This window comes from Ictidomys tridecemlineatus, chromosome 6 (genome assembly GCF_052094955.1).
Source record: "Ictidomys tridecemlineatus isolate mIctTri1 chromosome 6, mIctTri1.hap1, whole genome shotgun sequence".
Lineage (NCBI taxonomy): Eukaryota > Metazoa > Chordata > Mammalia > Rodentia > Sciuridae > Ictidomys > Ictidomys tridecemlineatus.
In genome coordinates, this window is record NC_135482.1 from 46,233,434 (window position 1) to 46,260,445 (window position 27,012).

The following is a 27,012-nucleotide window of genomic DNA, read 5'->3' on the forward strand; positions in this document are numbered from 1 at the left end:
CACTTAAGCCAGACTGCCATATGCTGACCCAAGTGTGCAGCACTAAAGAAAACAGCAATTTCTACCCCTACTAACCTGCAATGTTTGATCTATCTCAGAAACTCCAAACTGCAGTATACTTTCAAAGTAGGATGGCACGGTGACTCCAAAAAGAACATTGAGATCTGTGCCTCTGATTACCCATACAGGCTATTATGAAAAAATTGCATGCAAAATCCAATAATTACATTCTTGAAACCATTCTTTTAATAAATTGTTTATTTGTAAATCAATAAATAGTATACTAAACATAAAAATGTAGAGACACTAGTTATCAGTGTACAGTCTTATAAATTCCAAATTAGTAAAGCTTTCTTGTGTTTTGGAACTGCCCTAAAGCTAAAGTAGACATTTGTTTGCTACTTATATATGTATACAGATGGGTAAGTCTTGGAGGTACAAGTGATTTTGTTTTTGAAGTTTAAATGAATAATGTATTGTTAGTAGTTTGCTATACAAAATTATCCTTTGGTTCCATTCTAAATTTACAATCCAGGTTTTTTAATGCCCTCCTTTAAGTATGTACAATTGTCACACATGGGGTAAAAATAAGTACTTAAGACTTTAAATTAAGGTGATTATTTTTGCTTAAGATTAATTATAATCAAGTTACTTTACATAGACTGAGAGATAACCTAGGAAACTATTAAGAACCATACAACCTAGTCCAAAAGGTGTTTCAAAGTGTCTCAGAATCACTTTTCAGCTTATAGGAAACAATACAATTTTCTCAGGACAATTGTACATTTTACCGACCTCATTACTACCTACCTCTTACTACATATAACAGAGGCTGTAGAATAAGTTTATTTTTATTTACACAGCACCAAATATAACTATTAACTTATGAAAGAACTTATGAAAAAGATCAGAAACTTTCAGATTATCTAAAAATTATTTTTTGGTGCCAGAGACTGAACCCAGGTACTTAACCACTGAGCTACATCCCCAGCCCTTTTTATTTTTAATTTCAAAACAGAATCTTGCTAAATTGGTGAAGCTGGCCTCGAACTTGCAATCCTTCTGCCTCAGCTTCAGTTACTAGGATTACAGGTGTGGATCACCAAATCCAGCACAGAGTATCTAAAATTTAAATATTATATTTCTTATACATATTTTTCTCCTTACATGAAAAGTACTAAGTAATTTCATTTAAATCTTATTTTTTTTCTAAAAAGAAAATTAGGTACTTCTCACTTAAGAGAGTTGAAATTATTTAAAATGAGGGGTGAGGGTAAAAAAATGAGCTATATATATATATATATATATCTAATGTAAATTGTATTAAAAACCCAAATATAAAATATAAACAGAAGGGAAACTTTCTTTTTTTTTTTTTAAAAGACTGGAAATTGAGAGAGGATTCCAGTACCAATTTTTTTCCCCTAACTAGCAGTCTCTCAGTTTCTTCTTTTTTTTTTTTGAGAGAGAGAGAGAGAGAGAGAGAGAGAATTTTTTTCAATATTTATTTTTTAGTTCTCAGTGGACACAACATGTTTGTTGGTATGTGGTGCTGAGGATCGAACCCGGGCCGCACGCATGCCAGGCGAGCGCGCTACCGCTTGAGCCACATCCCCAGCCCAGAAGGGAAACTTTCCTAGAAGGGAATACATACTAATTTTCCTCCCAAGGTAGGTAAATTACATTACAAAGAAATCTAAGCAGTTTGAGTTTCTTGCTCTTATAAATGTAATAAGTAAAAATAAAATCCATAGGGGTCAAAATATTTAGGGTTATAACTAGAAATATATAATTCTACTTTTATGACAAGGCAGTTAGTTGAAATAAGTTAACACAATCATTTGAATTGGTTGTCTGCACACTGGACAAGGCTTATTCCTTTTCTTCAGCTTCTTTGCACATGTGAAGCATGACATAAGATGTCCTGTTTTACCATGAACAATGCAACCATTTTTAGGTCGACCTTGGCAAATCACACAAGGTTCAATGGCATTAAGGGGGAAACTAGATTCCATACTTTCTTCTTTGTCTTGTGTTTCTTCCTTCTCAAACTCTTTGACATCTTCTTGACTGCTATAAATAATGCTATTTGAAGTTGATGGCTGAGAATAGTCCTCACTTTCTTGTGACTGGGAGGCTTGCGTGATCTTATCATTTTCCTCAAAACATGATTCTTTGGAATCATTTGCTGTAATTTTTTTACCATCAGGCACATCCAAGCCCTCTTCTGCCTGTGTTGAGCTTTCTAATTTGGCTTTCTCAGATATTTCCCCTTTATCTTTCCCTTTATCTTCAGGAAGCCAGTTCTCACGAAGGGTCCAACATCTATTGCAATGTGGTGGAAGGGGAGGATTCATTTCATTGCATGAAGTACATTTCCAATAGTCCTTCAATGAAGAAACACAAAGTTTATTTCTGTAACCCTTTAATTACTAATCATAACAATGCTGGTGGTGACTGATATAATTAAAGTAAAATGTATCATAGTTCAATTTTCAGCATTTGTTTTACATAAAATAGTAAATATGTGCAAGACAAATATAGTTATTATCAAATATTGGAAATTCACTGAGAAATTTTAGGTACTTTTTCCCAACTATGTAATTGAGATGATCAATGTTCATGTTTTACTACAGACCCTGGGTTTGACCCCCAGCACCAGGAACAAACAAACAAACATGTTGTACACCTCAGAGAAACAACAATTTAAAAAAGAACAAGAGTCAACACTGGGATGGGGATGTAGCTCAATGGGAATACCTGCCTAACATGTATAAAGTACTGGGTTCAATACCCAGCACTGTGGGGTGGCAGGGAATGTCATATGTGTTCTCTCTTCATGTACTTAATAAGTACTTTTTTTAGCCTTATCATGCTGAAAAACCCCAAAATTAAAAATATGCTTATTATATTTTAGAGTACCTAAAATATATATTATATTAACTGTGTGTCTATGTAGTTAGTGTTTTTTTTTTTTTTTTTTTGGTACCAGGAGTGAACTCAGGGGCCCTTGACCACTAAGCCACATCCCCAACTCTTTTTAATTTAGAGACAGGGTCTCACTGAGTTGCTTAAGCACCTAGCTTTTGCTGAAGCTGGCTTTGAACTCGGGATCTTCCTGCCTCAGCCTCCTGAAACCACTGGAATTACAGGTGTGCACCACCACTCCCAGCTGTGCCTAACTCATTTTACAAGGCCAGCAATACCTTTCTGAAGACTCAGTCACAGCGGTTCATTTAGTTAAGGATGTTTTCTTCTGTACTGAGGCCTGTATCCACTCCCTTAAAGGCTCAATCCTGGACACTGTTGTACCTAGTCTACCTAATCAATCTACATGAAATTTGCCTTTCCTAAAGAAAAGTCACCCAATCCATCAGTGACTAGGACTCTAAGATGTGCTCTAAAATCATGGTTCAACTGAGTGTTCCCTAACTTCATTCACAAAGGAAATGCTAAAAACCATTCTTGTCAGCAGCCACTGCCAGGTAAAGCCTACCATCCTTGGATACAACCCCAAATGTATACCCTGTACTTTTCTACCCTCTCCTGTATTCTCTTCTCTCTTAACTGCTCAGTGCTTCTCCCTTACCCTAACTTCTTGTGGCACGACTCACTTGGGATAAGCTCCCCCTCACCACACCTCTTACTGAATAATGCATAAGTCCTTGTTCTCCTTGCCTTAACTGAAGCATTGTCTTGCCTAACGACATTTTACATGTGAAATTTGCTTTAAGAAGTCCTTCCTATTGGATGTGAATAATATAACAAGTTAGACTGACTGTCAAATGACCTAACACAGTAGCAACAAGAGTGGAGATTATTCATTCTCCTACATTGGTTCTGTTGTCAAAGGTGGCTACCGTTACCTCCTAAACTAAAACTAAAGGTCTTGCTGGATGCAATGGTACATGCCTATAACCCCAGTCACTGCAGAGGCTGGGGCAAAGAATTGCAAGTTTGAGGTCAGCCTTGGCAATTTTGCAGGACCCTGTCTCACCAAAAAAAAAAAAACAACGTTGGGAACATAACTCATGGTAGAGTGCTCCTGGGTTCAATCTCCAGTACTGCAAAAACAAAAAGCAAAATAAAACTAAAGGTCTTGCAAAAGCAGGGTGGTGCTTCAAAGAGTTCAAAATATTTTTTTTTTATTTCATTAAAAATCTGTTTTATTTCAAAGACTGAACATTGTGCTTCCAACATTACAATGTTCCTTACTTTACTGTGTAGAAAGTGGAAGTTTCTTTCAGCTTGTTTTGTCATTGTATGTTTTTTGGAATCACAGGAGTTTACAAATAACATTCATTTTATTACCCTCTAAACAAAATTTTGACTTAATTTTTTAACATTGTATAAATTGCCATGGCAGCAATATATCCTTCCTCTAATTGAATGTACATTCTATAGATACCACCATCTTTCCCTAACAGCTTGGATTAAAACAGAATAATATCATATGTCCTTTCACCTCAGTCAGTGTAAAAAAGAATTAACAAAAATCAACTGCCCATTTACATGGACTTCAAATAACTGAATAATTCTAACTACATATTTTCAGTATTCATTCCTATAAAGTTGTTTTTAATCTAGTTACCAACACAGAGCTGTGTATTATTTAAATAGGCCACATTCAAAATATTAAAAAGTTCTAACTTCCCAGATAAAACTAAGCAAAAATAGTACTGGAGTTCACCATAACAAATTAAAGAAAAATACTTGAAACCATCAGACTTTAAGTTTTAACTTAAATCACCCCATTTCATGAAGTAGGTTAGATATATTCTTCTAATTTTGACCTTGGTATATATTTTTTTAATTCCTTAAAGAAGCAGATATATACTTACAGCTAAGGAAATTTCAGGATCTTCTTCAAATGAATCTGTATCACTTTCCCCTGCCTGATACACTGTAACTCGATACACCTAATAAAGTAAATTCATTAGCGTCAATTCATCACCTTTTCTATTCAACCAGGAAAGTTTCTTAGTAAGTCCTAAACAGATAGTATACACTACTACTATATATAAAAATTCTGAGACTGAGGATATAGCTCAACAGTAATGCCTTGGGTTGAATCCACAGAATGCATACATGCACACACACACACACACACACACACACACACACACACACACGCAAGAAATTCTGAGACAAACAAAGGTCAAATGCAGCAAGTACAAATAAGAAAAACAGTTTCCTAAACTGGTCTGACTCACTCACTCTCCTTAACTAGAAATAATTTCATAGCAATTAAATCCTCACCCACCATGGAAAAAGTCAATAGATAAATATAGGGGTAACCCTGGACTCTGTGATGTTTTATTTTTATAAAAAGTAAGTTAGAATTTAAAAGTAGGAAATTAATTCAATATTTTAAAATATAGACCATTACAAGAATGCTTATTACGGTCTATTGAGTTCTTGGCATTAGTAATTCAAAAATGAGACAATAAGGAAATACATAAGCTCAAGTCCACAAACCAATATTCTAATTTGAACAAATCAAGAGACAAGGATTTCAAGGGTAAGGATTTCAATCTAAATGTATTATATCTTTATGTAAAGTCAATTAATATGCAAAATATTTAACAACTTTCTAATATAATTAAAGAAAATACCTCATCATCTTCATCAGAGAGTTCTTGTCCTTCTTCACTAAGGCTATAATCCTCTGAATCAAGAGATTCAACTTCAAATTCTACACTAAATTGATCTGAAACTGAGTCCTGATCCAACCAATCACTGGAATGTTCACTCACACCATCTTCAATATCCTAAGGGGAGAAAACAAAATTAATATACGTATTTTGGCCTCTATAACAACTTCCTGACTCATCCCTGTGCTTTATTTCCTCCTCAGATCCATCCTGTATATCCAACGTAATCTAGACTAAGGTTCAAAGGTATGAGTATTATTTTCCCTGTTCAAAAGCCCATTACTAAGCTGAGGTTGTAGCTAAGTGGTACAGCACTTGCCTAGCATGTGTGAAGCACTGGGTCTGATTCTCAGCACCACATATAAATAAAATAAAGATCTATCAACAACTTTAAAAAAAAATCAAGAGAAAAAAGGCATTTAAAATCCCTTTGCAGTGAAGGTACATCTAATATGATATTAACATTTCATTCTTCTCCAACTAGGCACTCCTCCTCCTTTACTAAATAAGGACACTCAGATCTAGACTGTTTCCTAAACTGGTCTTGACTGACTCACTCTCCTTAACTAGAAATAATTTCATAGTTTCTAAATCATACTCATCCTTCTTTGGCTAAATCTCTGTCAACTGAAAGAGCTCTGTCACTCTGAATTATCTTTACTACTTGTGTATTACTGATACACATAAATTATACAAAACAACTGCATGTTTGTCATCTGAATTATAGCGATTTTGAGAGCTAGACCTGTCTTAATCATCTTTATATATTCAGATTGGTTGAATGCTAGACAGACATATTTACACAAATACAAACTTAGTATTGGTGTTTTTTAATGAACTTTGAAAATAATTTGTTTTGAAGAGCTTCCAGATTTAATTTTTTTAATTTATTTTTAAAAATTATGTATCTGTATTTAATTCCTCATTTAAGTTAATTTTTCTTCTTCTTTCTTTGGTACCAGAGAGTGAACCCATGTGAACTGAGCGCTTTTTATTTTGAGATAGAGTCTAAGTTGCTTAGGGCTTTGCTAAGTTGCTGAGGCTGGCCTCAAATTTGTGATCCTCCTGCCTTGGCCTCCAGAGTTGCTGGGACTACAAGTGTATACCACTTACCAGGCTCATTCATGTTTCAATAAATTATGTAACCTAATAAGACCTTCAGGCCCTTAATAGTTGCTGTCCATGGCTGAGGGTAGCAACACACTAAGCAGAGGGCTATAAATTTTAAAAGTATATTGGTCTAGGAAGCCAGGATATAGATATTATTCTTGATTTGTCACCAAGTAGCCATTTAACCTTGATGCATCATTTAACTCCTAAAGGCTCCAGCTACTCTAAAAGGAGTTTAGACTAAATGATCTTTAATAGCTCTGTCATTTCTTTTTGTTTTTCCCCTGCAGTACCAGGGACTGAACCTAGGGCCTCATGAATGCTGGGCAAGCACTTTACTATTGAGCTACATCCCCAGTCCTTTTTTATTTTAAGACAAGGTCTTATTAAGTTGGCCTAGAATTTGGGATCCTCCTGCCCCAGCCTCCTATGAATAGCTAGCATTACAGGACTGAGACCATTTTTTAAAACAAAACTAAACAGTGGATATTATTTTATAATCTCTAAGGTCAAAATATTTTTTTAATGTCATGTTAGAAAAATAGTAGAAAAAGTAACATTCATCAGCTTGATGCATCTTAAAGAGATCTAAAGAGAATCAGGTTAGAGTATATAACTTATCTAATAAAGTGACCCCCTTCAATTAACTAGTCTTCAATTAACTAATCTTTAGTGAACAATTATTATAAGGAAGTAAATCACAAGAAAAAAATTAAATCTTAGAAAGCACATTCTGTGGCAAAGATCTGCACTGTGGGATATTACAAATCTATTTTAACAAATAAAGTTTTAACAAACATGGTTTGCCAATTTTTTTACCTGTTATCTATGGCCACTTTTTGTTATGTAAGAGTTTAGAAACTACGATAGAAACCAATGGCCCTTAAAAACTTGCTTCTCATACTGAGCAGGAGCTCATGCCACCTAGTGGCTGACATGAGTAACAGCTTTGTTAACTACTCTGGAGGACACAAACGTACTCCTATAATCATTGTTTTGGAAGAAAAAAAGCAAATACAGAAGTAACAAGAACACATAAAATGTAAGAATAGGATTATTATCATAACTGGTTCAATCTCCTACATCTTCTAGAGAACTATAAAATAATCCAGGCACAGTGGCTCATATGTATATAATCCCAGCTACTTTGGAGGCTAAGGCAAGAGGATTGCACATCTGAGGTCAGTCTAGGCAATTTAACAAGCAAGACCCTGTCTCAAAATTTTAAAAATTCCATTTATCAAAATGCTTAACAAATGGAACATTGGAATTTTCTATCAGTCTCAGAAAGTACTGATACTCTTACCAACCAGGCACAGTGGCACACCACCAAGGGACTCGGGAAGCTAAGGCAGGAGAACTAAAAGTTCAAAGCCAGCCTCAGCAACCAAAAGGTCTTAATCAACTTAGTGAGACCCTGCTCAAAATAAAAAAGATTGGGGATGTGGCTCAGTGGTTAAGTGCCCCTGGGTTCAATCCCCAGTACCAAAAAAAAAAAAAAACAAACACTGACACTCTGATCATCCATGCAATACTGAACCCACACTTCATGGATCTGACAGACATTCCCTGATGTCTAGATCTATGTATATAGCAAATATTAAGTTCAGACTATGCTAACTTATTTGTTAATGGCTATAATAAAAGTTTAGGGCTTTGTTTTGTTTGCAGTGCTGGGGACTGAATATATGGCCTTGCACACAAGGCAAGCACTGTATCACTGAGAATAAAAAACATATTAACTCTAAATATTCAAGATAAATTTGCCTTAGAAACCCAAGAAACATAATTGAACTAAATTTATAGTCTTGTTTCCTTATTTTTTTTTTTAAAAAAGTACAACTTTCAAATTCTTAGACTATACTCCAACATATATGAATTTACTATTAGGGTAGTAGTTCACAAAGACTCTCTAATATAGGGCAAAATTAAAAACTATGAATATTTTTACTACTTCACCCTTACCAGAGTTATTCCACTATCTTTCACCCTCTCCCCAAACCTGGAGTTAGAGGTGGGAAATCTATGTAATAATTATATTTGAAAGTTAAATTTCCCCGTGTTCAGTAGCAACATCACACCATACATGTGCATTCTATCTGTATGCTTATTATGATTGTCAGGCCTACATTTAAAATACAAGAACTTTATTTTATTTGAAACAAGAGTATTACCGGATTTGATGGAGTCTCTATTGATTCACTGCTACTGCTTCTTTCACAACATATTTCCCTTATTACACACAGAGCCAGGCTTTCATCAAAGGAAAGGGAAATACTATCAGATTTGTGGCGCTTTCGTCGTTCACCAGATAATTCATCTGAATTATCTTCTGGATATGGAAAGAAAAAGAAGATGATTAAATTTATGTACTGTAGGATTGATTTAAAATTGAAATGTCTTTAGCATGTCTGTCATATAGTATTGATGAAATTAAACAGAAAAAAATGATAAATTACTATTAATGTTTCAATAGTCAACATTTTCACTAGATCTGTCCACCTAAAAAGTTATAGCAGGGCATTTTTAAAAAATATTTTTTAGTTACACATGGACATAATATCTTTATTTTGTTTATTTTTATATGGTGCTGAGGATTGAACCCAATACCTCACATGTGTAAGGCAAGCACTCTGCCACTGAGCCACAGCCCCAGCCCAGGGCATATTTTTATAAGTTTTCCCATCTTCAAGAAATTTGCCTCCACAAATCACAATAACTTTAATCCATCAAGAGCATTTACTAATCAAGCAATCTATGATTTTTCTATCTAAACTTTAGGAAGATTTCTTTTCTTTCTTTTTCTTAAAAAACCAATAATGTCTAATTTGCATAGAAGGCTTTTGGGAGTTTTTGTTGGTAGTGGCCTTTTACAGTATTAGGGATTGAAGGAAAGTGCTCTATTACTCAGCACAGAAGAGTTTTTTTGTTTGTTTTTGTAGTGCTGAGGATTCTTCATGGTTCAGTTTCATCAATACCCTGCTTTATTCTGTATTTAAGAGACAGAGTCTCACTACATTGCTCAGGCTAGCACCAAATTCCCCAACTCAAGCAATTCTCCTGCCTCAATCTCCAGAGTAGCTGGGACTACAGATACAACAGCATGTCAAGTACCCTGTACTTTCAACACAAGTCAAAACCAGTGAAAACTTTCACTTTAAATAATAAATTTTCTCTAACTTAAAAATAAAAAGTCAGAGTGCTAGTCAAATCTGCCAGACATGAATGAGATATCAGATATAGAAATAGTATAGGTCACTGGTAGAGCACTTGCCTAGCACATGTTAGGGCTTGAGTTCCATACCCAGCCTAGCAAAAGAGGAAAAAAAAAAAAAATCTAAATAGATCAAAAAGTCAAACATATACAACAAAACTATTTAAAAACCTAAGAAAACATTTTGTTTCCCATCAAGCATGCTAATAGTACTCTGCACTGAGCTGCATCTCCAGCCCAAGAAAATATTCTTTTAATATAGGATGGGAAAGTATAATACTGCAAAGCACTCAAGAAAGTATCAATATCAAGAGCAGACCACAAGGCTGGAGTTGTGGCTTAGTGGCGAGCACTTGCTTTACACATGTGAGTAACATTGGGTTCAATCCTCAGTACCACATAAAAGTAAGTAAACAAAATAAAGATAGTGTGTCCATATATAACTGAAAAAATACAAAAAAAAGAAAAAAAAAGGAGACCAGAGGAGCTGAGGTGTAGCTCAATGGAAAAACATCCAAGGAGAGTGCACAAGTCCCTGGTCCCTGGGTTCAGTATCCCCAGCACCAAAAAAAAAAAAGGGAAAAAAAGAAAAAAGACAAAGCAGAGTGGCGGCATACACCAATAATCGCAGCAACTCAGGAGGCTGGGGCAAGAGGATTGCAAGTTCAAAGCCAGCCTTAGCAACTTAGCAAGTCCCTAAGTAACCTAGTGAGACCCTGTCTCAAACTAAAAAATAAAAAGGTCTGGGGATGTGGCTCAGTGGTTAAGCACCTCTGGGTACAATCCCCGGTACAAAAAAAACCTAAACCATATTAACGTTGCCATGGCAAAATAAAATACCATCAATATAAGCTAGAGGACAACTACAAGAAAATATCTACAACATACACAATAGAAAATGGTTAATACAGCCACATGCCACATTATACAAAGTCCTCCTTCCAAAGACTTGATTTTTTTAAAAAAAAAATTCAGAAATAGGAAAAATGAAGTCATAGAGAGATGCAAATGACTAAGAAACTTTGAAAACAATCTCCTACCTCCTATTGAGCAAGAAAATGTAAATTGAAATAAGACCCATTTTTTGCCCATGAGAATAACACAAATTAAAAAATGTTAAGATTTGAGAGGAAAGATTCTTATACACTATTCATAGGAATATAAAATGGTACAACAATCTGCAATTTATCTTACAGAAATGCCTACATAATTATTTAAGCTTATATATGAAACTATGTTCAATGCAATCTTACATCATATAGGATTAACTAAAATGTAATCTATATGCCTGGCCGAGTGCGGTGGCACACACCTGTAATTCCTGTGGCTTGGGAAGCTAAGGCAGGAGGATTTCAAATTCAAAGCCAGCCTCAGCAACAATGAGATACTAAGCAACTCAGTGAGACCTTATCTTTATATAAAATACAAAAAGGGCAAGGGATGTAGCTCAGTGGTAGAGTGCCCCTGAGTTCAATTTCTGATCCCTTAAAAAATTAAAAAAAAAAAAAAAAATACACAGACACACACACACACACACACACACACCATTTTATATATATTGCCCAGGATGGCCTTAAACTTTCAAATCTCCTGCTTTAGCATCCCAAGTAGCTGGAATTATAGGCATGCAACAACACTAAACCCAGTTAGTTATGAATTTTGATCAGGCAACAGCCCCTTCCTCCAATGGTATATTTTTTACTTATTAAAAATAATTATTAAAAAAATTTAACTACTGCCAGGTGTGGTGGTGATGGTATATACCTGTAACTCAGCTACCTGGGAAGCTGAGGCAGGAGGACCAGAAATTTGAGGGCAAACCAGACAACTCAGCAAGGCCCTGTCTCAAAATAAAATTTGAAAAAGGACGGGAGATACGGCTCAGTGATAGAACACTTGCCTTCTATGTGCAAGATTCAATCTACTGTGTACATGTCTGTCTGTCTGTCTCTCTCTCACACACACACAACACAATTAACCACAATGGTAACTAAGAATTTTGGCTACAATAAAGTTTACCTTTGTCCCCATTATAAACTGTGCCCATTGTCAACCAGAAAAAAAAAAATGTTACTAAATGCTACTAAAACTGCTATCCTATAGACCAAACAAAGTAATAGAAGAAATTCACTCAACTAAACCAAAAGCAGCAAAATAATTTCACTAATCCTAAAAGTATTAATTTCATTAGAGAAAACACCACACAGCTGTTTACTATACCAAATAAATATTCACGAATACCTGTCTCACTAATTGCTCTCCTTCTAGATGAGGTAGATGGTCTAGAAACCAAACAGGAAGATGAAGGCTTCTCTTCTTGTAGTTCTTGCACAAGATCCTAAGCATTCAAGAAAAAATAAAATATGTCAATTTAAACTTATAATGCCAGGAAGCTAAAAATTCTGTTTTGTATAAGTATCTGTGCGGTTTTCAAGAAACATTTTACTAAAATGAATTTATTTAAAAATTACCTTCTGATCACTCCCACCTTCAAGGTGACACCTGTTCTCTTTCACTAATGTGCTGGAATCTGACGGTTCTAAGACAAAATAAAAACAGAAATCACAAACTAGGAAAGAGCTATCCAACATAAAGCCCATACACAATTTAACCTTTCAATAAACATTAAACAAATGCTTTCCAAGTGCCATCCACATGCTATGTAGTTATATGAGAACTCAATTTTAATATAAGATACCTGGAAGAGTAATTATAAACACATTAAAAGAAGATACAACAGCAAAGAAGATAAAGCAATGATTATTTGATAGGGGTGGGGGAGGGGTTCTGAGGAGCAAACAATAAGGAAGGATTTCATAATAGAGTAGGTGAAATAGGACTGTCTGGGAAAGACATTCCAGATTGAGGAATAACATGTGAAAAATCATTCAGATGCAAACTGTGGCTATTTTAGGAAATTAAGGACAGTTTTACTAGAAATCAAACAATCAGAAATGTAAAGGGTCCTAATGTCAGACCAACAGCACAAAGATGTCAACAAGCAGTGCGTCATTGCATTCCTCCAGTAGACACTTCAGAACCTTCCTTAAGACAGTATCAAAGCCACTCATCACTAAGGGGACTTAGATCAAGAAATAAAACTGATTTCCTAGCTCACAGATCCATTATCTCCAGAGAACAATCAAACCCCTCAATTACAGTGATAAACTGCTCTGACAAAACAGTAAAAAAAAAAAGAGAGAATAGAGGCAGGGAAACCACTGTTAAACAGCAGCCTAATAATTACTTTTATTCTTGGATCGGATGGTGATGTTCTTTTCTGGATTTTAAATCCTGACTATGGTATAGTACGTATTCAATTCTTCACAAACTAACACCATATTAATAAAATACTATCCTGTATGATGCAGAATGCAAACCTTAATAAGATAGGAAAGAGAAAAGTGCAATACAACAAAATAACCAGAGCAACAGAAAACAAAAGAAACTGAATATAGAATAGTGGGATCACAGGAGAATGGTCAATTCATTCTGAAAACCTAGCTACTGAGAGCTTTTCTTAATTGTAATTCAAGGATGGACATTTGGAAAGCTATAGCATATTGGAGCCAACTTCTAACAACACTCAAAAAAAGCACAGTACATTTCTTCCCAACTCAACGTCTGTAATCTGAAAACGCGAGTGTTTACACCATGGAATCAGCAACCACTTCAAATCAAGAGATTCTCCCATGGAAAATGGGTTAAACATTTATCAGCATACTCCTGTATATTTATTTACATATGCATCTTTCTGAAACAAAACTTCATCAGATTCTCAAAGGAAGATGCAACCCAAATATGACCAGTTAAAAACTTCAATTAAGGAATTAAAATGCCATTTACCTACCAAAAAAAAAAAAAGGGAAACAAAGCTTTTGTCTATTATAAAAAGGAAAATACAAAAAAGAAGACTTATCCTTTCAAAGAGTTCAAACTAAGTAACTATATTACTTTCCAAAGCATCTCACACGATTCTCAAGGTTTGACACATCTCTTCACTGAGCAGAACTTTTGAAATTATCTACCTCTCAAAATAAATCCTGATATCCCAAGACTTAAACTAATATAATAGGATATTTGACTTTATATTAGAATCTTCCTACTATTTTAGTTCACATCTATTTCTTTCTACTAAAGTTTGTCATAATTTTATTTAATATAGAATTAAAGTAACAAGAGAATCAGGTCTAGGAGTATAGCTCAGTGCTAGTGCTTGCCTACATACATGAGGACCATGGGTTTGATCTCTGCCATAACAAAATGAAAAGGCAGTTGCAGCGATGCACACATGTAATCCCAGATAATTGGGAGGCTGAAGCAGGAAGACAGTGACTTTGGGGGTATCCGGGGTACCTCAGGAAGATCCCATTTCAAAAGTTAAATGAATATATAAAGAGAATCACAATTATAAAATATAAGCACAGAGAAGTATCTTCAAAAATTTCTTTTTTTTTTTTTTTTTTGCCATGCTAGGGATCAAACCCAGTGCCTCAATGTGTTAGGCAAGTGTTCCCCCATTGAGCCATACTCTCAGCTCTTAAAACAAAATATTATATTTATGATGTTCAAAATTAACTTACCCTGCTGATTGACTACCACCAAATTTTTGTAGATCATTGTATATATTTTCCTTGTAAGAAGAAAAAAAAAATCAAGAGATATACATTTTAAAATTTAAGTACAGATTTTGTATGAACTACTACACATACTCAAAATGGCACTTTTCAAATTATATTACAGGCAGGCTCTTAGATTTTAAAAACAACTAAATAGGGGCTGGGGATGTGGCTCAAGCGCTAGCGAACTCGCCTGGCATGCATGCAGCCGGGGTTCGATCCTCAGCACCACATACAAAGATGTTGTGTCTGCCGAAAACTAAAAAATAAATATTAAAAAATTCTCTCTCCTCTCTCTTTAAAAAAAAAAAAAAACTAAATAATGAGTAATAGTGATGACAGCTATTTTCAACAATCACAAAGGTTTCTCTAGCTTAAAGATTCACATCTCCATTTCCTGACATGAATTTTGTTTAGACTTTATCACCCCAGCAACTAATGCAAGCAGAAGGTAGGTTAGAATATATTTTTTTTATTTTATTTTAGTTGTAGATGGACACAATACCTTTACTTTATGTGGTGCTGAGGATTGAACCCAGTGCCGTACCATATGCAAGGCGAGCACTCTACCACTGAGCTAAAACCCCAGCCCAGCATACTTATTTTCAAATTTCTAGCACTCTGCTTAGAAAGTAATAGGTTATATAAAACCCATTTATAAGCTGGGCATACTGGCACACACCTATCATTCAGTTACTTAGGAGGCTGAAGCAGGACGATTACAAGTTTGAGGTCAGCTTGGGAAACATAGCAAGACTGTAACTCAAAAAAATAAAAAGAACTACAGATGTAGCTCAATGGTATAACACCCCTGGGTTAAATTCCCAGTACCATAATTTTTTTTAAAAAAAATTTAATTATATAGGAATTGGATTATAATCCTGACTGTATGTTACTCAGGACTGAACCCAGAATCTCATATCTGCTAAGCAAGTGTTCCACCGCTGAGCTATCCCCAACCCTATAATCCCGACTCTTACCAAACTTAGACAATGAATGAATTTTCTTTCTTGATTTAAAATTTATTTAAAAATAGAGCCTCCTCTTCACTCAAATACAGACTGAGAACATACTATGAACTAGTCACTGCGGAAAACTAAGAATGAGAAATCTCTGCCCTCATGGAGATTACACCCAAGAGAACAACTCTTATTCTAGTATTCATTGATGTCATGATTCAGTCTTCTCTTTTGTTTTTAATCTAATGATCAGACAATTTGTTGCAAAATACCACTGAGCTACATCCCCAGTTCCTGAAACAGCAATTTAAACCAACAACAACCAAAAAAAGTCAATATTCTTATTCATATTCAAGTATTTTTTTTCAAGTCAGTAATTTCCCCATTTTCTGATCTCTCAACCTATCAGAATTTAAATCAAGCATAACCTTAAGATTATACTTTCAATATCAGATACATCCTCAAACATTATCTGAAGATTTAGTACTGAAAATGGTACAAAATCATCAAGTTATTTCTTAAACATACAAAGTTTCATATCCCAAGGCCAAGGACAAAATAACCATGAATGGATATTAAACATAAGAGTTTACCAATGGAAAGATGGTTCTATAATATTAAAGAGATTAAGGGGTAAAGTTGTGGCTCGGTGGCAGAGCGCTTGCCTCACACATGTAAGGCACTAGGTTCAATCCTCAGCACCACAGGAAAATAAACAAAAAAAAGATATTGTGTACATGTTTAACTAAAAAAAACAAAGATGAAAGCTGGATATAACCCAGTGGTAGAGCACATTCCTGGCATGCACAAGGCCTTGGGTTCAATCCCCTACTCTTTTTGAGCTATGTCTTTTTCTAGTGTTCAATAATGAATATATACATTATGCTTATAATGAAATTGTTTTAATGACACAAATATTCTATTTAGTTTCCATCTTTGTAGCTACTTTTTTCTTGTGATGCTAGAGATCAAACCTAGAATCTTATGCAAGGGAGGTAAGTTCTCTACAATTGAATATACCCTCAATCATTATGATATTAATGAGCATTAAATACTAGTAGAATCTAGTGAATTGTTGCAAATGAAAAGCATCTATCCCACTTACTAAGACATAAATGCTAAGGCTCAACACAGACCAAATAGGCTAAACCAACTGCGACAAATTTGAAAGGTAAGAATGACTAAAAAAGTAGTTTTCAGTTCCCAGAATAATTCTGGAAATGTTAATTGCCATAATGGTAGTATGTGACAAAAAAACAAACACAAAATAACACTGATTTCCAAAGTAACTGAGATTCAAATTTAAGCTTTATTAACATGATGGCATAAAGACTACCTTTGGCCTGGCATGATGGCACACACCTGTAATCCCAGCAATTTGGGATGCTAAGGCAAAAGGATCACAAGTTTGAGGCCAGCTTGGGAAACTTAAGATCGTAATTCAAAATAAAATATAAAAAATTTTAAGGAGCTGAGAAAAAATTTAAATGGCAGCTCAGTCTCCAGTAATACTGAAAGAATAAATAAGTAGATTATAAAGACTGCCTTTGGAAGTGATCAGAATAATAATTTAAAATATATAATCGTAGCTAACAATCTGAATGCTTTCCATGTATCAAACAGTATTTTTTTTGTTTGTTTGTTTTGGTAACATGTCTCTTCATGAGTTATTTATAACCTCTACACAAGGTATTTACTTATCCCTATTTTAAAAATGAAAAAACTAAGGCTTAGAGAGGTTAGATCAATTTACCTATTCACACTGCTAGTAAATGACCAGGCTAGGTCTCAAATACAGATTTATAAGAGTCCAGAGTTCATGTTCCCCAACAATATGCTACAGAACTAAGAAACCAATTTCAGGGCTGGTGCTGTAGCTCAGTGAAAGAGTACTTGCCTAGACATGAAAAGCCCTCGTTTGATACTCAGCATGACACCAAAATAATTAAAAATTAAAAAAAGAAAAAGGAAAAACTCAATTCTAGCATCTTTTTTTTCTTATTTGTTTATTTATTTATTTATTGGTACCTGGTATTGAACTTAAGGGCACTGGACCACTGAGCCACATCCCCAGCCTTGTTTTTTGTTTTGTTTTTTTTAATTTAGAGATAGGGTCTCACTGAGTTGCTTACTGCCTTGCCATTGCTGAGGATGGCTTTGAACTCGCTTTCCTCCTATCTCAGCCTTGGGCGCCACTGGGATTACAAGCATACGCCACCGCACTCAGCTTAGTATCTTTTTATATAAAAAAGCATTGATTATTTATTACTGACAATAGGAAGTGAGAGTGGAGGTCAACTGAAATGTTTGCCAGCTGGCTTCTTATAATAGCTAGAGAGAAGAATTTACCTGTGCTCTTTCACAGAGAAGCTTGGCACTCCAAACAAATCTCCTAGAAGATCATTTGAACAATATACAATATGTTGTTGCTTCTCATCATATAATCGTTTAGTCATAATATACTGGCCAAGATAAAATATTACCTGAAATAGAAATAGGATATCTGAGCATTAAAGAAAACTAAAAGTTGGTTTAAAATATATTCAACTAATATCCCATTTATTCAAAAAGGATTAAACTACCAGCAACCACATCCAAAACCATGTAGAATAACCACTATCTTGAACTTAAATGTGTTTTTTTTTCCTTGCAAATCTTAACTCTGCTCAGCTATTGAGGTTCTAACACTTAAGAATAGAAAAAACAGCAAAAGTTGTAGAAACCAATTACCTCCCACCCCCAAATCAACTAAAATATGGCAGTGACCTAGTGCCATTTAGTCACAAACAACACACACCTCAATAGCCTCTGAGGTCATCACAGAAAATAAAGACAGGAAAATGACCAATGACATCAACTCAACAGTTTGGGAGAATTCAATTAAATAAATCCAGATATATTAATATACACTATAATAAATAATAAAAATGATGCTGAACCATTATTATATTATATTCCATGTGCTCTATTAAGACAAAATAGGCAACATACTTTTCAATTATCCTAACAACCACTTAAATATGTACAGCGTTTTACAGTTTACAATGTACTTTAAACAAGTATAGTCTCATCCTTCTGGTATTTCACAGAATGATTATTACTGTATTAGAAATGAAGAAGGATCTGGAGCACAGCTCAGTAATACAGTATATGGCTAGCACACCCAAGGTCCTGGGGTTCAATCCTAGCATCAAAAAAAAAGGGACAAAGTGAGGAAACTGATCCCTCTTCTGACTCGAAGCCTTGTGCACTTTCTACTACCCCATCTGGCTTCCACCACTTCCCAATATGATCCTAGACAAAGATCCTTTACCTGAACACTGCATCAGACAACATAAAATCAGCCCTCTATGTGTATGTTTTGCAACCATAGATCCAACTAACCATAGGTTAAAATTATTCTAAAATAAAAATTATCGAACCTAAGCAGACATTTCTTATTCCCTTAACAATACCACATAATACCATGATATGAGGTATTATAGGTCATCTAGAGATGTTTTACATATATGGGAGGATTTGCATAACTTATATGCAAAAAACACACTATTCTGTGTAAGAGACCTGAATATGGGTGATGGGGGCGGGTTACCTAGAATCAACTCCCTGTAGATGGCAGAGAAGGATTACACAATGTTACTGCTAAATAGTTTTGCACAAGTATTCTATGTCTTAATGAGGATCTAGAGTCCTAGCAAATATCCCTTGAGGTAATTTATAAAAGTGTGGCTGGAAAGAAATTATTAAACACTATGTTTAATAATTTCAAAAAGTTTAGGACCTCCAGAAGTGGGAGTGAGGGCCAGGCGTGGTAGTGCATGGAATCTCTTCCTGCCCTACTATCTATGCTGTCATAAGAAAAGAATCTTTAGTGTTTTGAGTAATTCATGTCCCACAAACTAAAAGGAAGAGATGGGGAACGGAAACATTTCATTCACAGTAAAATTTTGCCCAAAATGGCCCATTCTCTCTCTGAAAACCTTACTTCTATAAACTTCGAGAGAATACATTGAAATGCTGTAGTCATTAAAGAGGACATATGTTCATGAATCAGCTCACCTCTAGCCCAGAATTTCAGTACAGTATATTATACTTGTGTATCTCTGGTGCATAAGTTCTTAACCTGGGATCCAGGGATGCCCAAGAAGTCCTTGGATAAAATTCAGGAATATATATATATATTTATATTTATATTATATATGTATTTCTATCTTTACTTTCACTAAATTCAAACTGAAATTTAGTTTTTAATTATGAATACAGGCAACAAATCACAATACTATTAGCAGTACCTGTGATTTTATCACCAATAAAAACCACAGTATCAAACTATGCTTATGGCAAACACATCAAAATATCACTTCTTTTCCTCATTATACTCTATTCATATTTATTAGGTCTGACGCTATATGTCAGTATTTAATGTGTTAATTACACAGTATGTCAAAGGACCATAAAACAATGATGGCCAATTTCTCCCATGGGCTTGAAAACTGTAAAGAAGGCCATATATTAAAACATTCCTTATGGGGCTGGGGATGTGGCTCAAGCGGTAGCGCGCTCGCCTGGCATGCGTGCGGCCCAGGTTCGATCCTCAGCACCACATACCAACAAAGATGTTCTGTCCGCCAAGAACTAAAAAATAAATATTAAAAATTCTCTCGCTCTTTCTCTCTCCTCTCTCATTCTCTCTTTAAAAAAAAAAAAAAAACATTCCTTATATTTTAAATCAGCTTACCTCTTTCATAGTGTAAGTGTCTTTTTGTGCACCAACAGACTTTAACAACTTCAAAAGCAATGGCTTTGGTCTAACCTACAAAGAAAAAGAAAACTATAAGCCTTGCAGCAAACACATGCAGAATAAAGTTGTCAGTAAAGGTGGTAGCAAATAACAACAATAAGGTAACAAACACTATATTTAATGATTTCACAAAGTTTAGGACCTCAAAAAGTGGGGTTGGGGGCCAGACATGGTGGTGCATGCCTATAATCCGAGCAACTCAGGAGGCTAAGGCAGGAGGATCATGAGTTCAAAGCCAGCCTCAGCAATTTAGCAAGGCTCTAAGCAACTTAGCAAGTTCCTCTCTAAATAATATATAAAAAGGGCTGGAGATGTGGCTCAGTGTTTAAACACCCTTGGATTCAATCCCTGATACCAACAATAACAACAACAAAAAAAGAAAAAAGAAAAAGAAAAAAGCAGTGGGGCTGTGATGTGTTTGAGTGGTAGAGCATTTGCCTATCATGTGTGAGGCCCAGATTTCCAGCCCTGGTTTAAAAAAAAAGGTAGCAAATAACAATAAAGGTAGCAAACACTATGTTATAAGGTTTTACTAAATAAAATAAATAGACTATATAAATTGAGTAACTAACACATACCATGGTTAAGGGGATTAGAAAAAAATGTTAGAGACTAATTATTATACTAATTATCATGGAATCAAATTTCTAAGTTGTGAATCCAATCCCAAGTGCATGCTATCTTTTCTCTAGCTATTTCTAGCATTTGCTGCTTGCCTTACAATCATAAATAGTAGCGATCCAATGAGCTTACTGTAAGCAAATTTACACAATCTAAGAGAAAAAAGTGCATCTTTGAGGTGATTCCTAAAGATTTAATGTGTGTAGCACATGTTCAACAACTGTTTGTCAGATAGATACTTGAAATGTAAACCACTGAGGAAGAAAATGCTAAGTTGTGGTTGAGGGACAAGAGTTACATTCTCAGATCTACTCTTAATTATCCTTGTCAGCTTGGGTTAGTTATTTTAAATTCTCCAGTATTAAGGAACCTAATCCACAGAAGATTTATTTATTGTAGTACTAAAAATTTAACCCAGGTATTTTGCTCTATCACTGAGCTATACTCCCAACCCTTTATTTTTATTTTGTGACAGGGGCTGGATAAGTTGCTGAGGCTGGCCTGAATTATGATCCTCCTGCCTTAGCTTCCCAAGTGGTTGGGATTACAAGCAAGTGTCACCACACTCAACCCAATAAACTTTTATTTATAAAAACAGGCAGCAGCACAAATTTAGTCCAAAGGCTATAGTTTGCCTGACTCCAAGAGTTTTTTCAAGTATTATTAATAATTGACATGGGGGAGAATATGCTTATGTTCTTTCTCCTTTCCTATTGCTATATCCAACTCTGCAAAGCTCAATCTTTACAATTTGCCACCACCATACAAACCGGTGTCTCTGCACCTCTCTTCAATATGGCCTGTCCTGATTCTGAAATCTGACAGCATGCTCAATTAAGATATAATGCTCAAAACCAGATTTAAGAAAACTGCCTATTTCCAGCTAATCAGTAAAACAAATTACTTAATAATTGAAAAACTTAAAAGTACCCAGGGCCTCAAGCATACAGGGCAAGCACTCAACCTTCTGAGCTATATCCCCTACCCCATAATCTTGTATTTAAGAATAAGATAAACCCCAGGTGGTGATCTAGATGTAAAAATTAAAATTACAGGTGATACATTCATAATCTTGGGACAAGAATGATATGAAAATTCAAAAGCCAACAATAATTAACAAATAAAACTTCAAAAAACGTTCTCAATGGGAAAAAGATAACATCAAATTAAATGGACTATTTTTAAACAACAAAAATTCAATACTCTAGAAATGCTGAAAACTACTCAAATTAAAAAAAAAAAAAAAAAAAAAAGAAAAATGGACAGACCAGACCAGCCAAATCCCAGAATAAGCAAGTGATTCAACAAATGAAAAGATGCCCCACCTCCTCAGAGACTTGGGACATATAAATCTAAACAACAGCTTTATACTTTTTACACACACACAAAAAGGCAATAGTAATTAGACTAGGTCACAATTTATTTTACAAACAACAATTTTTAAATGTTTAAGGACCTGGAAATGCTAATTATCTTGATTTGATCATTACATGTATATGTATCAAATTATTACACTATATCCCACAAACACTGTACAACTGCATGTAAGTTAAAAAAAAAAACTGGTAAAATTTAGTGTACGCAGGTGTAAAAACTGTCACAATCTTTTGGTGAACAAGTTACCAGTCAGCCATCAAATATATGTATAATTCGGGACTCTATTTCTATCTTACAGAGAAGAATCACATAATAGTTGCACACACAGAGCAGTACTATTTGTAATACTCAAAATTGAAAGGCAATTTTAAAGTCTATCAGTAATGCTAGAAATGTAGCTCAATGGTAGAGCACTTGCATAGCATGCATAAGGTCCTGGCTTTAATCACCAACACCCCCACCCCTCCAAAAAAAAACTCTATTGGTAAAAGCACTGGTATACCATCAACTATAGAATAATATGTAGCCACTAAAAAGAATTCTATAGATTTTACAAGTTATAGAACAACTCTGATTTAATCCTGTTTCAGTAGAACAAACAGTAACAGCTTCAAATTCACACATTAATATATGCACATAAAAAAATTTTAAAGGAGACATGGAGAAAAGACTGCAATTTTCAAATATTACTTTATAAATTTCTCTAATGCTTAAAACCTTTACAAATAGTATGAATTATTTTTGTGACTTTTAAAAATCATAAAGTTAAATACAACAGGTCAAACTAAAAAAACAGTAGGTCACATAAACACAATGTCAATACCCATGCTTAAGAATGGAAGTCACTCCATTTTGTGAAAGACTAAGAAAATTCTGATTCTTTTGGTTCACTTTTACTCCAGACAATTATCCCTGAGAAAGAATTTAAGTTACATACCTAAAATTTTACCTTAAAAGCCTGGCTATAACTTGGGTTTATATCATTTACTTGATCATCTCAAAAAGTAAGTTATTTTTGAAAGTTAACACTTTAGACAGAAATACCAACCAGGGTCTCTTGTTCCGAAGCTGGAATCTGTGAGGTGCTTACAGCACCATCAGTAGACACAGACATGTTGGTATTGCACATTGGCCTACAAGTAGGGGAAAAAAAAATACACATACGATAAAAACTTGAAATAAAACATGTGAAAAAAAAAAACCCGAAATCATATATAAAGGAGATAACGTCTTTAAACAATACCTTATGAACCAAAATTATTAGCAAGTCGATCCTTACCTGGATCAGTACATAAAATGTGCCGCACGTCTGTGAACACGGGTGTCTATCTTCAATCGCCAGTGAATACAACTGGGAAAAGGAATGGTTTAAATAGCCTCAGCCGTAGGACAAGTCAGGACTTAGCTCCTCCAACGACAGTCTCGGAACGTGTCCGAACTTGACCAGCCTAAGAGGAAAAGCTGAGTCAACCAGCCCAGTCTCGCCCAGATTAGGAGCTGGGTCCACACAAGCAACCCAAGAGACACCTGTCACCCTCCCGACCCTCAGCAGGGAGCAGTCGGAGGCCCGGAAGCCCCCAGTGGCTGCGGCCTCTACCTAGGGCTCCAGAGCAGACCCCCACCCCCACCCCACCCCCACCCCCACCCCAGTGCGCGCCCGAAACCCCGCCCACTTCGCTGGCGGCGACAAACAGGCTTCTTTCCAACAAAAACTCCACGAAGCCACGTGCCCCCCCCCACCACGAATAGCACAAAGGGTGCGCGCGGGAAGGGGTTGGACTCCAAAGCCAGCTAACCGACCCGTTCACCGCCCACTACTAGAACTGAACCCTCCTTTCCAGGCCCATACCTGCTCAACACTGGGGCTTTTTGCTTGGTGGGGGGGGGGGGCGCGCGGAGGGTCCTTCAAGGCGCCCCAGTTTCCTTCGCCCGGAGCGCTTGGGCCTCGGCGACGATCCCACTCGCGGCCCAGACCACTGGGCGCTTGAACGCACTAAGTCCCGCGAGAAATATAGTTCCTGGCGGCGGAAGCGACAGGAACTCGGCTAGAGGGGATAGGGCTGCCCCTCGAGTTAAATTTTTGGCTCCATTTTCTCCTCGGTGCACAGGGCCACAGAGGCCGACGCAGAAGCCAATGGCCGCAGAATCTAAGCTCCGCGGTGAGCGCCCCCTACCGCTCGCTGGGAGTGCGCCGGAAGCGGCGGCCCATCCGGGCTTTTGCGCGCGCGCGCGTCCGGCTCCACCGCCTCGACCAATTGGGGACAGGGTTGGCGGCGCGGCCTTGTGGCGGGTCTACAGGTGGGGATCCGGCGCTGCGCCAACGGAACTCCAGCTCGGGCTGCGCCAACGGAACTCCAGCTCGGGCTAGTTGGCGCAGCGCCCGCTCCCCTCCCCGTTTGGCGCGGGACGCTGAGAAGACTCTTTTAGTTGTGCTGTTTTTCTATTTCATGTGTTATTCCTCCCGACTGCAATGGAAACTAGGCAAATGCGTATCCAAGTGTCGCTGCCACCAAAAAGAAACCAAGATTAACAGATGTATATTTTAAGTCCACGCTGGCAGCCGCTGGAGGTGTATACAAATTTCAAGACTTAAAAAAAAAAAAGATGCAAATCAGCATATGACATAGACACACACCAGTGAATACCAGTGTTCTTAGTGGGGGGATGGGGGTGATTACGTAGCACGCTGAGCTATGGAAAGGAATAGGGGCTTGGGGCCTTTACGGGTGGCAGTGACTGCAAGTTATGGAAGGAAGGATGAGAGAAGGAAACGCTTAGTGAAAAGGTCTTGCCGTACAGATGGTCTTAGGTAATAAAATTAAATAGATCAGCCCTAGCAACTGGTACTTTACAAGCATATTATAAATTTCCTTTATAAATCTAAAATTCTTTTACAAAAGGACATTTCAGAGCCATACCTGCAGTTTCTGAGAATAATGATAGAACAGTATATTATGCATTCAGCTCTGACTCACCTGTTTTCCTTCATAGGTGTGGCAAGTGTTATTGGTGCAGTCTCATGAAGAACTGAGTTGGTTCAAGCCAGCAAGCAGACTTTGCAGACCAGCTTCACAGGCCAGAATGTGATTAGTCTGTGAACAAATACTTTTTTTTTTTTTAATAAAATTGTATCCTTTCCTTCCACTCCCTAACCTACTAGAACAGAATCTTCTTAAGCATTGTTAAAACAATACTCTGAAGAAGGAGAGATCTCTGAAATAAAAGGTTTTATTGAGTCATTACAGATGCTAGCCAAAAAGAAAGGACCAATCCTGGGACAAGCTCCCTCAGCCACCCACAGCTAGGCCAGGTAGTGGAGCCAGAATTAGTGTAGATTAGGTAAATGGAGTCAGGTGGGATCAAGGAAGCCAATTTTGAGTGAGTCCCAAATTGGAGGCTGTTCCCTGAGGAATTGAAATATTAATTCCTTTAGAGCCCTTCCTCCAACTTTATCAAGAACCTGCCCTAGCTCACCTGTTGCTAAGGTAACCTGTCCCAGGAGTTGCCCTTCTCTACAGGGAGCTATTGTTAATTAACATGTCTTGGGCTGCTCCATCCTGCCCTTCCTCCTTCAGCCCACCTGTTTCCCACCTTTTGACCATCCCACGGAGCATTTTCTAGGCCTAGTCACATATGCAAGAAGGAGAAAGAGGAAGAGAGCCGAACAAAGGAAGCCTAGGACTTATAAAAAGGGCAGAACGCCTCACGTTGTGGGATACCTGAATACCAGCTATAGCCTCCTTCCCTCTCCTGGGAGAAGTCTGTTACCCCTATTAAATAAACCCTCCTTTATATGCTTGCCTCAGTATACTTCTCTAATGTTCAACTTCAACATGTGAGGAATCAGAACTCGTTGCTGATAACAAGTGTGGTATCAGTAGCATTCGGAAAAATGTCAGCTGAATCCAAGAATCCGGAGAACTTTTATAATGAAAACCTGAGAAAAACAGGCATAAGTTATTTACATTGCATCTACATTGACTATGGATAAGAGGAACAGGATTGCTTAAAGTAGGGGGACAGTCTACCAGGAGAAGCAGTCTTGCTTCTGGATGGATTGGGGCTGCAGGAAGGATGCTGTAGCATCTAGGGGGTTGCCAAAGGATTTGAGTAAAACAAGGGGGTTGAGGTTTATTTGAGATGGAGTCTTAGTATATTGCTTAGGCCTGTCTCCAACTCATGCTTTAAGCAGCCCTCCTGTCTTAGCCTCCTGAGTTGCTGAAACTATAGGCATAAGCCATCCCACCCAGCTGAGTTAAGGTTTTAATGCACACTAAAGAATGGAGAGCTGGGGGTGCAGTTCAGTGGTAGAACATGTGCTTAGCATGTGGGTTCAATCGCCAGCAATTAAAAAAAAAAATCTCAAAGTCAAAAACTTAAATCCAGCAAAGTGGCATGTGCAGCATCTCACTGGGAGGCTGATGAGGGAGGATTGCTTGTGCCTAGTTCAAGACTAGTCTGGGCAACATAAAGACATCCCATCTCAGAAGAAAACAGAGAGAAAGAATGTAAAATGGTCTTCAGGGTCTGTAACATTTTTCTGATTAAACTTCCTCCATCTCCTCCTTTCTATCTCCTTCCAGCTTTGTAATTAAACTTAGTCAGAATTTTTTTCCTGAACAGCCAAGTCATCACTCAATTTAATTGACCACATTAT

The 27,012-nt window shown here is 36.5% G+C and overlaps 2 protein-coding genes across 5 annotated transcripts in view; one reads left to right on the top strand and one right to left on the bottom strand.

Annotated features, from left to right (window-relative positions):
* The window catches only part of Cpm (carboxypeptidase M), a 96,059-nt gene extending 69,910 nt beyond the window's left edge, over positions 1-26,149 (top strand). The window contains exon 9 of the mRNA XM_078053175.1: positions 25,347-26,149. Within this exon, the coding sequence (XP_077909301.1) occupies positions 25,347-25,442 (96 nt within the window). The 3' untranslated portion in view covers positions 25,443-26,149. The remainder of the gene's footprint in view (positions 1-25,346) is intronic.
* Mdm2 (MDM2 proto-oncogene) lies at positions 241-24,814 on the bottom strand. 4 transcript variants are annotated; one of them, XM_078053171.1, is made up of 12 exons: positions 24,205-24,814; positions 23,635-23,706; positions 23,404-23,488; positions 20,295-20,369; positions 17,906-18,039; positions 14,562-14,611; positions 12,450-12,517; positions 12,220-12,316; positions 8,939-9,096; positions 5,616-5,771; positions 4,842-4,919; positions 241-2,387 (listed from the first exon to the last, which is right to left on the bottom strand). In XM_078053171.1, exons 3-12 carry the CDS (start codon positions 23,482-23,484, stop codon positions 1,815-1,817), a joined length of 1,470 nt encoding a protein of 489 aa, XP_077909297.1. In that variant the 5' UTR covers positions 23,485-23,488; positions 23,635-23,706; positions 24,205-24,814; the 3' UTR covers positions 241-1,814. The 4 variants fall into 4 exon arrangements, with proteins under 4 accessions (XP_077909297.1, XP_077909296.1, XP_077909299.1 ...); XM_078053170.1 differs by having other exon boundaries at positions 23,635-23,803; XM_078053173.1 differs by lacking the exon at positions 23,404-23,488 and having other exon boundaries at positions 24,205-24,585.
* Positions 26,150-27,012: the final 863 nt, after the last annotated feature.